Source organism: Petromyzon marinus, chromosome 25 (genome assembly GCF_048934315.1).
Source record: "Petromyzon marinus isolate PM22_M1 ecotype Great Lakes invasive population chromosome 25, UKy_Petmar_22M1.pri1.0, whole genome shotgun sequence".
Lineage (NCBI taxonomy): Eukaryota > Metazoa > Chordata > Hyperoartia > Petromyzontiformes > Petromyzontidae > Petromyzon > Petromyzon marinus.
Window position 1 is genome coordinate 12,681,726 of NC_133691.1, and position 13,990 is coordinate 12,695,715.

General features: G+C 57.2%; 1 protein-coding gene across 1 annotated transcript in view; it reads right to left on the reverse strand.

Annotated features, from left to right (window-relative positions):
* LOC142929089 (uncharacterized) overlaps positions 1–9,113 on the reverse strand; it is a 29,749-nt gene extending 20,636 nt beyond the window's left edge. The window contains exons 1-2 of the mRNA XM_076069541.1: positions 9,101–9,113; positions 8,578–8,639 (exon numbers count right to left, since the gene is read on the reverse strand). Of these exons, the coding sequence (XP_075925656.1) occupies positions 8,578–8,639; positions 9,101–9,113 (75 nt within the window). The remainder of the gene's footprint in view (positions 1–8,577; positions 8,640–9,100) is intronic.
* Positions 9,114–13,990: the final 4,877 nt, after the last annotated feature.

The window sequence follows — 13,990 nt, forward strand, 5'->3', positions numbered from 1 at the left end:
GATGGAGCGAGCGATAGAGCTAGGAACGATGGAGCTAGGGAGCGATAGAGCTAGGGAACGATGGAGCGAGCGATGGAGCTAGGGAGCAATGGAGCGAGCGATGGAGCTAGGGAGCAATGGAGCGAGCGATGGAACTAGGGAGCGATGGAGCGAGCGAGCGATGGAGCGAGCGAGCATTTGAGCTAGAGAGCGATTGAGCGAGTGAGCGATGGAGCGAGCGATGGAGCGAGCGATGGAGCTAGGGAGCGATGGAGCGAGCGATGGAGCTAGGGAGCGATGGAGCTAATGAGCGATGGAGCGAGCGATGGAGCTAGGGAGCAATGGAGCGAGCGATGAAGCTATGGAGCGAGCGAGCGATGGAGCGAGCGATAGAGCTAGGGAACGATGGAGCTAGGGAGCGATAGAGCTAGGGAACGATGGAGTGAGCGATGGAGCTAGGGAGCAATGGAGCGAGCGATGGAGCTAGGGAGCAATGGAGCGAGCGATGGAGCTAGGGAGCGATGGAGCGAGCGAGCGATGGAGCGAGCGAGCGTTTGAGCTAGAGAGCGATGGAGCGAGTGAGCAATGGAGCTAGGGAGCGATGGAGCTAGGGAGCGATGGAGCTAGGAAGCGATGGAGCGAGCGAGCGATGGAGCGAGCGATGGAGCTAGGGAGTGATGGAGCGAGCGAGCGTTTGAGCTAGGGAGCGATGGAGCGAGCGAGTGATGGAGCTAGCGAGCGATGGAGCGAGCGAGCGATGGAGCAAGCGAGCGATGGAGCTAGTGAGCGATGGAGCTAGGGAGCGATGGAGTGAGCGAGCGATGGAGCGAGCAAGCGATGGAGCTAGCGATGGAGTTAGGGAGCGATGGAGCGAGCGAGTGATGGAGCGAGCGAGCGATGGAGCTAGCGAGCGATGGAGCTAGGGAGCGATGGAGTGAGCGAGCGATGAAGCGAGCGAGCGATGGAGCCAGCGAGTGATGGAGCGAGCAGCGGCGGCGGTGACCACGACGCAAACGAAACGCGTGGAGGGAATGCAGGGGAAGACAGAGAGAGGGAGAGAAATAGGGAGGAAAAGCAGGCCGGTGAATTAGAATCGTGAATAGGAGCGCCTCTCCCCTCGGGCGATGTAGATCACGGGAGGCGCGATTACAGTGGAGCCGGATCATCCATCAGCTGGCGCGGTGGCGGCGGCGGCGGCGGCGGCGAGGGAGGCTCCATCACCCCGCACTGCACCCCCCCTCGCCCCCATTAACGTTGCTCTAACACTGATCATAACCCTCCACTATCCCCACGGTAACACGAGGACATTGGCATCGCCATGTGACCCCATACTGACGCTCGGCCATAACACAAGCAAAGGCATTCAACGTCTCGATGTTACTCCTACCCCAACAGGTCTACCCCAACACTCCCCCACCCACAACACTCCCCCAACTCCAACCATACCCAACCCCAACACCACACCCGCCCGATCAACCCCCTCCCCTCCGCCACGCTACCTGAAGGCGAGTCCGCTCACACCGGTCAGACATCATCACCGGTGAGACATCTCGGCGTGAGACAACATCACCGGTGAGACATCTCGGCGTGAGACAACATCACCGGTGAGACATCTCGGCGTGAGACATCATCACCGGTGAGACATCTCGGCGTGAGACATCATCACCGGTGAGACATCTCGGCGTGAGACATCATCACCGGTGAGACATCTCGGCGTGAGACATCACCGGTGAGACATCTCGGCGTGAGACATCACCGGTGAGAAATCTCGGCGTGAGACATCACCGGTGAGACATCTCGGCGTGAGACATCATCACCGGTGAGACATCTTGGCGTGAGACATCATCACCGGTGAGACATCTCGGCGTGAGACATCACCGGTGAGACATCTCGACGTGAGACATTACCGGTGAGATATCTCGGCGTGAGACATCACCGGTGAGACATCTCGGCGTGAAACATCATCACCGGTGAGACATCTTGGCGTGAGACATCATCACCGGTGAGATATCTCGGCGTGAGACATCACCGGTGAGACATCTCGGCGTGAAACATCATCACCGGTGAGACATCTTGGCGTGAGACATCATCACCGGTGAGACATCTCGGCGTGAGACATCACCGGTGAGACATCTCGGCGTGAAACATCATCACCGGTGAGACATCTTGGCGTGAGACATCATCACCGGTGAGATATCTCGGCGTGAGACATCACCGGTGAGACATCTCGGCGTGAGACATCATCACCGGTGAGACATCTCGGCGTGAGACATCATTACCGGTGAGACATCTCGGCGTGAGACAACACCGGTGAGACATCTCGACGTGAGACATCATCACCGGTGAGACATCTCGGCGTGAGACAACATCACCGGTGAGACATCTCGGCGTGAGACTTGTCGTGAAGGTACGGCTACCCCCTCTCGCCCGTCTCCCCTTTCCCCCAGGCGAGAGTCGAGGAATTCAAAGCAGCCTCGCGGAAGCGGCGACAGCGGCAGCGGCGTCAGAGTCTCGGGGACCGCGGCGTTGGCAAGGGGGCATTGACGCGCTGGGGAAACTAAGCAATCAATTGCGATGATAAAAACAGAAAAAATCGCCCTCTCGGAGTGGCGAGCGATTCTCGGCGCGGCTGATAGATCTGGGAATTGGGAGCAGTGCTGGGAGTTTAGCGCGCAGATGGAGAGCGCTCGGGGGAACGCGGCTTGAGTCCCCCACCACCACCCCCCCCCCCCCCCCCACACGCTCGGCGCTCTCTCCTCCGCTCATTACAATGTCGAAGCCGGGGGTAGGGTGGGAGCCGCCTGAGCTAGCGGGCATCGCGAGATGGTGGGGGGTGAGAGGGGAGGTGTGTGGGAGGGTGGGAATGGAGGGCAGGAGCAGAGGGCAATGGCAAAGAGCAGGTGGCATCACGTGCTCGTGCGTAAAGGCACCCGGCCAAGGAGAGTGTCTGTGTGTGTCTGTTCGTGTGTCTGTGTGTGTCTCTGTGTCTGTATGTGTGTCTGTGCGTGTGTGTGTCTGTGTGGCTGTCTGTGTGTGTGTCTGTGTGGCTGTCTGTGTGTGTGTCTGTATATGTGTGTCTGTGTGTGTGTCTGTGTATGTATGTCTGTTCGTGTGTCTGTGTGTCTGTGCGTGTGTCTGTGAAAGATCTGGGCAAGGTCCCTACTCGGGGCAGGAGACTACCAAACAACAGGGAGTGGCTCTTCTTCTGAACAAAAGAATGAAGGGGGTGTGGGAGCGTGGCGGTGAGATGTGGGAAGCTGTAAGCCCCCAGGCTACTTTGGGCTCGCCTTCCCATCAACCGGAGGTGAGGAATGATGGTCATGGTTACTTATGCCCCCACCGAAAACGAACATCCGTGGAGGGATGCAGGCAAGGTCGATGAGTCAGATGCCTTCTATGACTTCCTGTTACAGGTGCTGGCTAAAGTGGTCCCTCGGGACAATCATTGTATTGGGTCACTTCAATGCCCGAGTTGGTCATGATGCTGGCACCTGGTCTGGAGTTATTGGAAGGCATGGGCCAGATCAGCTCAAGATTGAACGGTAGGAGGCTGCTAGATTTTTGTGCAGCCCATGATCTTTAATTACCAACACGCTGCTCCGGCATCGGCGCATTCACACATCATGGTTGCATGCCGGGTCCAAGCAAGAACGTCTGCTTGACTACATAGTGACGGAACAGCGAATGCGCGCCCATGTCTTTGACACCAGGACCTACCGTGGAGCTGATTTGCCCACTGACCATCGACTTTTCAACTGTAAAATGCGCCCGCCATTCTTCCACTCCGGTGGTGGGTGTACACCCAGGACCCCATTCCAACCTAAGGTGGCCTGGTCTCAGCTAGCTGATGAAAGTTGCAAGCCAGAATTTCATCATCGCTTCCGGCTGGGGTTGGCATCGTCCCCCACTCCTCCAGATGTCAAGGGTAAATGAGCGAGGTTTAGGACTGTGACTCAGGCAGCTGCAATGGCTGCTTTAGGTACGCGGTCCAGACCTCCACAGAGACCGTGACTGACAGGATGGCTGAGAAAAAGCGACAAGCCCACTCTAATCGTCTACAGCATCCCACGTCAGAGAATGAGGAGGCTTACCGTAGCCTTCGCTCGGAGGTTCGGAGAGCCGTGAGGCACTGCAAGGATGGGTAGTGGTCATGGGTTGCTGAGGAAATTGAGTCTGCCTCAATGGCCCGCGATCACAAATCACTATTCATCAAAAAAATAACCTGCAGCGCCCCACCTATTACCATCATTAGGGGAAAAAACCGGGATCCAATCTCTGACCCCCAGGAACAGGTTTGCAGATTTGCTGAGCATTTCTGTGAAGTCCTGGGGGAGGGTAAATCCCTCGATATGGAAAACATCGTGGGACAAAGTGGGGATGACCCTACTGAGGCTGCGGTGCCTCAAACGTTGGAGGAGGAAGTCACCCCCTGTGAGTGGTTGGCTAAGGTGCCATCTGTTGAGGAAATACTGAAGGCGATCCAGAGTCTGAGACCAGGAAAGGCACCGGGCAGAGATGATCTCCCAAGCGAAATGCTGAGGGAGGGTGGCGTTTGTACGCAGACTGCCCTACATGACATCATAATAACAGTATGGGCCACTGGACGGGTTCCGCAGGATTGGAAGGATTCCCTGGTGGCCCCCCTCTTTAAGAAGGGGGACCGCACAGACTGTAACAACTACAGGGGCATCTCACTCCTCAGTGTGCTGGGAAAGGTCCTGGCAAGGATTATTCAACATCGCCTTGCTAGGCACGCTGAAGAGCGGCTTGTGGAGCCCCAATGCGGTTTCAAGAAAGGGCAGTCCTGCACAGATACCATATTTTCTGTCCGTCTGCTACAGCAGAGGTGTAGGGAATTCCAACAAGACCTACATATCTGCTTTATTGACGTGGTCAAGGCCTATGATACCATCAGCAGGTATGGGCTCTGGGTTGTTCTTCGTGTTTCCAGAGTCCCTGAACCTCTGCTTACGCTCATTAAGAACCTTCATGATGGTGAGCGGGCCCGGGTAAAACTACGTGGCCGGGAGTCAGAGCCATTCTCTGTACACATTAGGGTGCGACAGGGATTTCCTCTGGCTCCCACATTATTTAACATCTATTTTGACCACGTAGTTCGTGAAGCCTTCAATAGCTGTACCGGAGGAATTTCCATTTGGTACAGATATAATGGGACGCTGATCGATGCCCGGGTGCGATCAAGGGATGGCTCCTTATTGCTCAACCACGTTATGTACGCCGATGATCTGGTAATTGCTGCTCACTCAGAGGAGCAGTTGGAGGCGCTGCTGCTGAACCTGGAGCTTGCCAATAAGAGGTAGGGCCTTACCATCAGTCCCACCAAAACGAAGCACCTGCCGGGGTATTTTGTACCATCGGGCACTCCACCCCCACAACTCCCAATGGGTGATTGGGCAGTTGTGGAGTGGAGAGTTTCCCATACCTGGACAGTGTGCTCATCACTGGCTCCGGTTTAACAGCAGAGGTCTCACTCCGAATCAGTCGAGCGCATTATCTTTTCATCGGTTGCGTAACGCTGTCTGGAAGCTACCTGGTCTGTCGCTCCGCACGAAGCGACAGTCATTCCCTCTCTTCTCTATGCTTGCGAAACGTGAACCCCCCTAACGGAACATCTTCGCCGGTTAGAAACATTTAGGCTGGCCTGCCTACGATCAATCCTGGGTTTAACCAGGCTGGATTATGTGAGGAGCTCACAAATCCTCGAAAGATCTGGACAAAGTCCCATTGGTGAGCTCCTCCGGCAGGTAAGGCTGCGTTGGCTGGATCATGTAGCCCGCATGCCCAATTACCGCATGCCCAAACAGCTTTTGTTCAGCCGGATCGAGGGGGCTAAACGGGCGCGGCACGGGCTGGAGAAGAGATGGAGTGATGTCGTACAGGAGGACGTCGAGATCGACCTCTGTGTCAAGATCGGCCTCTGTGGAGGAGGATCGTGAAGGACGCTACTGGGCAGTTGAAGGCAGTCGCCCTCCACCAACAACCGAGGGCGGAGGAGCGACGTTCACAACAACGAGCAGAACGCCGGGTGGCTATAGCACAGCAAGTTGGCACAATAGGGGGCACAGGTGGTACATCAGCCAGTCATCTCTAGTCAGTCGACCCGTGGCACCTGGGTCTGCCCCATGACCTCCAGCCAGCGGGCGTTCGACACTTCACGTGGCCTCAAGATGCACATAGCCTGGCACAAGCGTCGTGGTGACGTCACTGCCACTTAGTGGCGAATGGCGGTTGTTGTTGTGTCTGTCTGTGTGTGTGTCTGTGTGTCTGTCTGTGTGTCTGTCTGTCTGTGTGTGTGAGCGATAGTGTAGCGGTTAGCGCGCTGCGCTATGAACCTGGCGACTCGGGTTCGATTCCCACTCACGGCCAACACCAGTGACGATTATCTTAACCGGTCCCGGGCCTCCCCTAGGTCGACTCAGCCTCAAATTAGTACCTGGTGCAGTGTGTAAACATTGCCACTAGGGAGACAAAGGCGGTCGGGCGTGGTGCTGGCCACCCACCCCCTCGTGTACCGTTCCGGCTTTCATAGGTGCTCGCTAACAGCACTTGCCCCTACAGTCTGTTAAGGCTATATGGGGGATCTTTGTTTGTTTGTTTTGTGTGCGCGTGTGTGTGTGCGCGTGTGTGTGTGCGCGTGTGTGTGTGCGCGTGTGTGTGTGCGTGTGTCTGTGCGCGTGTGTGTGCGCGTGTGTGTGCGCGTGTGTGTGCGCGTGTGTGTGCGCGTGTGTGTGCGCGTGTGTGTGCGCGCGTGTGTGTGCGCGTGTGTGTGCGCGTGTGTGTGTGCGCGTGTGTGCGTGCGTGTGTGTGTGCGCGCGTGTGCGCGCGTGTGTGCGCGTGTGTGTGCGCGTGTGTGCGCGTGTATGCGTGCGTGTGTGCGTGCGTGTGTGCGTGCGTGTGTGCGCGCGTGTGTGTGCGCGTGTGTGTGCGTGTGTGTGTGCGTGTGTATGCGTGCGTGTGTGCGCGTGCGTGTGTGTGCGCGTGTGTGCGTGTGTGCGCGTGTGCGTGAGTGCGCGCGCGTGTGTGTGTGTATGCGTACGTGTGTGTGCGCTACGGGGGCGTTTGGCGCAGTGCCGAGCGCCTAGACCGCGACGATGAGAGGCGCGGTTTGCGCAGAGGCAGGAGCAGGTGTGAATGTAGCTGGTGCGTGGGGTGAAGGTGGTGCGTGGGTTGGAGGTGGTGCGTGGGTGTGAAGGTGGTGCGTGGGGTGAAGGTGGTGCGTGGGGGTGGAGCTGGTGCGTGGGGGTGGAGGTGGTGCGTGGGTGTGGAGGTGGTGCGTGAGGTGGAGGTGGTGTGGAGGTGGTGCGTGGGGGTGAAGGTGGTGCGTGGGGGTGAAGGTGGTGCGTGGGGGTGGAGGTGGTGCGTGGGGTGGAGGTGGTGCGTGGGGTGGAGGTGGTGCGTGGAGTGGAGGTGGTGCGTGGGTGTGAAGATGGTGCGTGGGGTGGAGGTGGTGCGTGGGGTGGAGGTGGTGCGTGGGTGTGAAGATGGTGCGTGGGGTGGAGGTGGTGCGTGGAGTGGAGGTGGTGCGTGGGGTGGAGGTGGTGCGTGGGGTGGAGGTGGTGCGTGGGGTGGAGGTGGTGCGTGGGGTGGAGGTGGTGCGTGGGGTGGAGGTTGTGCGTGGGGTGGAGGTGGTGCGTGGGTTGGAGGTTGTGCGTGGGGTGGAGGTGGTGTGGGGGATAGTAAAGGTCGCTGTTTACTGGCCCCGTCCAACGCCGCACCGCGCGTTAACCGCGTCACGAGCAATCACAGTGCGATTTATAGCCCCGGTTCTTGCAGTTCATCAGCCGTGCGCTCTCTCTCTCTCTCCTTTCTTCTCTCTCCTCTCTCTCTCTCTTTATCTCTCTCTCTCCCCTCCCTCTCTCTTTACCTCTCTCCTCTCCCCTCCTCTCTCCAGGCACTTCTCTTCAGAAGCGCATCTGAAAGCGCGATGATGGCTCACGGCAACCACATACAGTACACCCCCTAACCACCCACACCCCACATTCCCATCACTTCAACTTCCACCAACCCCTGAGAAGCGACCACCGCTCAGACGGCGCCGCTCTACAGATCCTGAAGTCCCGGCTCGAGCCCGTGTTAGGGGTTCCTGGCAGAGAATCGCTCGGAGCGACGTCCATGCGAGGGAACGCGCAGAGCGGAGCGGCGCTGCCACCTCCCGGCCAGCGGCCCCCCAGTGGCCGTGTAGCCAAGCCCAGTGGCCGTAGAGCGAACGCTCCCAGTCGACTGCTGCGTGAACATACGCGTACATGCATGTCTGTATGTACGCGTATGTTGACGTATGTACACGTATATACACGTATGTTGAACATCTTTCGCACCGTACGGAGCCAACCGGTCTCATCGGAGTGTGCGGGGGAAGGGCAACAAACTAAACACAAAAAGCAGTTCTAAAGAAATAAGTTTGTCAATCTAGATGACTTGAAAGTGCATGGCTCCCAGTGGACGCCTAATATAGGAAGGAAGAGCGTTCCAGACGGCCGCAGAAGCGCGTCTTTGTTCAATGGCTGAGCCAAAAGCCGCTGCTGCTGCTCCTGAGGCTGCTGCTGCTGAGGCTGCTGCTGCTGAAACTGCTGCTGCTGCTACTGAGGCTGCTGCTGCTGCTAAGGCTGCTGCTGAGGCTGCTGCTGCTGCTGAGGCTGCTGCTGCTGAGGCTGCTGAGGCTGCTGCTGCTGAGGCTTCTGCTGCTGAGGCTGAGGCTGCTGCTGAGGCTGAGGCTGCTGCTGCTGCTGAGGCTGCTGCTGCTGAGGCTGCTGCTGAGGCTGCTGCTGCTGCTGAGGCTGCTGCTGCTGAGGCTGCTGCTGCTGAGGCTGCTGCTGCTGAGGCTGCTGCTGCTGAGGCTGCTGCTGCTGCTGAGGCTGCTGCTGCTGTTGCTGAGGCTGCTGCTGCTGCGAGGATGACCCGGAGTTCGAGTGCATCTGGGGCGGAGACCAGGCGTCAGCGCCGGGGAGACAAAGGCAGTCGGGCGTGGTGTTGTTCACTAACAGCACTTGCCCTAACAGCCTGTCAAGGCTTTGTCTCCGTGTGGCTGAGTGCGTGCACGAGTGGCAGAGTTGTCGCGAGAGATGACTTTTCTTCCCGGCCACCAGTTCGCGTCTCCACGAACCTATGGCTATCATTGCAGACATCAGTCACTCCGGTCAATACAAGGACACCCCCCCCCCCCTCGCCTACCCAGCCAGGGGGCCTGACTCGGTAATGAGTCAAGGGAATCAAACTCAATGAGAAACATCGACTGCCGGGGTGGGGATCAGGGGGGGGGGGGGGGGAGCTCCCTTGTGGCCCGGGTTTCTTTCAAGCCCCCGACACTCAGTCAATTAGCGAGAAGCCGTAGCCGGGAGCGAACCGGGACCCCTTAGGTCGGGGGTTCCATACGGGAGGGGGCTTGGGTCACCCGTAACAAGGAGCGCCAATCGGTAATGTGCCAGAAGAAGAAATGAGACACTTCGGTCAATACGAAGACACTGGGGAGACAAAGGCGGCCGAGCGTGTTGCTGGCGAACCAGCGCGTTCGGTGACGGCCTAAACAGGTGCTCGCTAACAACACTTGCCCCAACAGTGAGGCTAAACGGGTGCTCCCTGCCTTTGTATGTAGGGCCCAAGTAGAACCACCACCCCCCCACAGTCTTTACCGAGATCAGAGGGCCCTTGCCTGGAATATCGGTGGTGCACCGGCATCGATTCCAGCAAAGCCTGCACTCTGCTGATGAGACGCCGCCTGCCGAAGCCGGCCCAGAGTGTGCTTGTCTTGAAACGATGCAGCTGAAAGTAGTGCGTGGAGAAGTCATCGTCCGCTTATTTATTTAGAGATGACATTGGGTTCGGAACTGAGTTGGATTGATTGACCCCCACGACGCTCGTTCCAGATGCAGATCCTCCGTTGAGCCTTCACAGATCGTTGGGGCAAGTGTTGTTAACGAGCACCACGAAAGTTGGCCGTGCACGGGAATCGAACTCGGGTCACCCTGTTCGTAGCGCAGCGCGCTAACCGCTGCACCACCGCTCCCCATACGCACGCAGACTCTCACGCACACGTATGCTGAGATACAAATACAAAACCCTCCCGTATAGCCTCAACAGACTGTTGGGGCAAGTGCTGTTAGCCAGCACCTACCTCTATGCAGGCCGGTACGGAACGTGAAGGGGTGGGTGTGGCCGGATCCTCGCCCGCCCGTCAATCATTGAAGGCTGAGTCAACCTAGGGGAGAGTCCAGCACTGGTACAATTATTCGCAACTGTTGATTCTCGTGAAAGGGACTCAAACTCGAGTTTGCCGGGTCCGTAGCGCCGTGCACTACGCTACCGCTACGAACACACACACAAAGACACAGACACTCACACAAAGACACAGATACACAAGGACACAGATACACAAGGACACAGACACACACACAAAGACAGACACACACACAAAGACACAGACACACAAGGACACAAACACACACACAAAGACAGACACACACTCACAAAGACACAGACACACACACAAAGACACAGACACACACACAAAGACACAGACACACACAAAGACAGACACACACAAAGACAGACACACACAAAGACACACTCACACAAAGACACAGACACTCACACAAAGACACAGACACACAAGGACACAGACACACACACAAAGACAGACACACTCACAAAGACACAGACACAAAGACACAGACACACACACAAAGACACAGACACACACACAAAGACACAGACACACACTCACACAAAGACACAGACACACACACAAAGACACACACTCAAACAAAGACACAGACACACTCTCAAACAAAGACACAGACACACGCACACAAATACACAGACACACAAAGACAGAGACACACACACACAAAGACACAGACACATAAAGACACAGCCACACAAAGACAGAGACACACACAGAGACACACACACAAAGACACAGACACACAAAGACACAGACTTTGCGTATGCACACCTAGACTCACAAAGACAGCACGCGACACTAAGTGACTTTGACGTCACCGCGGCGCGTGTGCCAGGCTAGGTGCACAGCGACACGCGGATACACGTGCACCCTTGCAGTCCGAAATGTTTCGTCAGCTTCATTGCAAATGAATCCGAGATAGAGAGATAGAGAGACAGAGTAATAAAATCACGTGTCCCCCCCCCCCGTCCTCCCCCTCCCTGGGCCCTACCCCAGGAGCCCGCAGGGCGGGGCCACGGCCTGGCGTGGCCCCGCCCTGCGGGTGACCCCCCACAGATCGGGGTCGCCAATCGACGGCTGCAGGGGGGTTGGGGGGAGTGGGGGTGGTGGGGGATGTGGTGGGGGTTGGGGGGATGGTGGAGATGGTGGGGGGGGGGTATGGTGGGGATGGTGGGGGGGGGGTATGGTGGGGGTGGTGGAGATGGTGGGGGGGGGGTATGGTGGGGGTGGAGATGGTGGGGGGGGTATGGTGGGGATGGTGGGGGGGGGTATGGTGGGGGTGGTGGAGATGGTGGGGGGGGGGTATGGTGGGGGTGGAGATGGTGGGGGGGGTATGGTGGGGGTAGAGATGGTGGGGGGGGGTATGGTGGGGGTGGTGGAGAGGGTGGGGGGGGGTATGGTGGGGGGGGTATGGTGGGGGTGGTGGAGATGGTGGGGGGAGTATGGTGGGAGTGGTGGGGGGGGGGGGTATGGTGGGGGTGGAGATGGTGGGGGGGGGGGTATGGTGGGGGTGGTGTCTCAGCGATTTCCGTCTCGCCGGTTTCCCGGGCCCGCGACCACCTCGTCCCTCCCCAGAGCCCTTTCGCCTAATTGCACCATCGACATCTCATTCGTCGTTGGACCTCTTTGTCAAGTCTATCAAAGTATGACAAAAAAGAATAGGTTTTTCCCCTTTCCGTCATCATACGTGACATCATACGTGACATCATACGTGACATCATAGCTGCTCGCCCCGAGCTATGAATGCTCTGAAACGTGCATGGAATTTGTGCTCTTCGCCTTTTGGCGTTCTCTGTTCTAACACTGGTACAGACACAAGGCCATATAGAAGGCTTTCTCTGGTGTAAGAAAATCAGTTTCAAAACCAATGCACACATTATAATGCAGAGTTATCAGAGCGTGCTTGTTAGTACGTGCGGTTAATGCAGTACTTGATTCCTTGCAAAAAAATGTATATTCGGTGTTCGAACATCTGAACACCTCCTATTTCATTGCCACAGAGGGCACAAATATATTCTTATATTCAACAACGATCTCATTTGCATCCACGGCGGAGAATGAGTTCGCACGCAACTGCACGAGTCGCTGCGTGGAACGCGAAATATTTGTGCCCACGGGGTCCTCTTTGGCCGTGTGGTGCTGCATTAAGATGGCATTACTCCTGTAAGGAGCCAAGAATGCCTGTCTGTGTGTAACGCGCGTGACGTCGCTCCAAGTCCCGGGCGAAGCAGGGTAGTAAAGCTAGTGGTAAACTAAAAATAGACGTCGGTGATTTTCCAGATATTGTATCGAATTAAAATTTATTTCAACCCCAGCGACCGAAAGCAGAACAGAACAAAGTATCAGAGCAGTGAATTTGAACAAATTGAATGTCAGTTATATACAGTGCTCCAGTGACATGTAGTGAAGTGTTTGACATACTTTCGTGCAAGATTCACTGCCATTAAATTTACACAATATACAATTATACCCTGCTACATTTTTTCATAAATATTACAGCTTCCGTCCTAGGACGGGCAAAGAAGCTCGTACAATAATAGTAGGACGGATGTACCCTCTCGAGCAATAACACAGCAGGTGTTGAGACTTCATGCCTGCTAATAATCAGTGTCTATTTGGTGTTTGAACATCTTAACACCTCCCGCATTATTGCCTTTCCCTTCACTTTTTTTCTGCTATCAGCTAGATTGTTAATCGATGCCTGTTGATTGATTCCTCAACGCGTGGTCGCACGCCGACTGGCGCCGCGTCGCGAACGGAGGGCGAGCGAAGTCGCGCCGCATTCGCGACACCTCTCCCCCCCCCCCCCCCCACCTGGGAATCTGCCCCCCCCCCTCCACAATCACCCCCGGGGCGTCCCGCCTACGCGTGCGCTCCCTTTGAAGTGTCAACGTTCATTGGAAGTCGATGAGAACGTGACGAGGTGAGGACCTCCTCTTAACGGGAGGAATAAAAAAACAGCACCTCATCGATCCCCCCAGCATCTCATTAAAGAGTGGGGGGTGGCGGCTTGCAATCTCGCCGGGAGATGGTGGGTCGTGGTGAGGGTGAGGGATGGTGGGTCGTGGTGAGGGTGAGGGATGGTGGGTCGTGGTGAGGGTGAGGTATTGGTGGGTCGTGGTGAGGGATGGTGGGTCGTGGTGAGGGTGAGGGATGGTGGGTCGTGGTGAGGGATGGTGGGTCGTGGTGAGGGATGGTGGGTCCTGGTGTGGGTGAGGGATGGTGGGTCCTGGTGTGGGTGAGGGATGGTGGGTCGTGGTGAGGGTGAGGTATGGTGGGTCCTGGTGTGGGTGAGGGATGGTGGGTCGTGGTGAGGGCGAGAGATGGTGGGTCGTGGTGAGGGATGGTGGGTCGTGGTGAGGGTGAGGGATGGTGGGTCGTGGTGAGGGTGAGCGTGATGGGTAAACTGGTGAGTGAGGGTGAGGAGACGGGGTGGGGGAGTGATTCCCCCCCCCACCCATCCCTTTCCCCACCGCCGCACTGCCCGGCAATGCCGTCTCGCCAGCTAACACCACCCCGCGCCACGTTGATCGTGAACGAGTTACACCACCACCAGCACCACCAGCACCACCAGCACCACCACCAGCATCACCAGCACCACCAGCACCACCAGCACCACCAGCACCACCACCAGCACCACCAGCACCACCAGCACCACCACCAGCACCACCAGCACCATGATCACTGTCGTCAACGTGACGCAACCACGCGGTCGCCGCTTCCTGCTGTCAACAGCCGCTCTGCCCCCACCCCCACGTGCCCTCGTGAACCCCCCTACTCCTATCCCACGGGTCCACCAGGCGCTCATCAAGT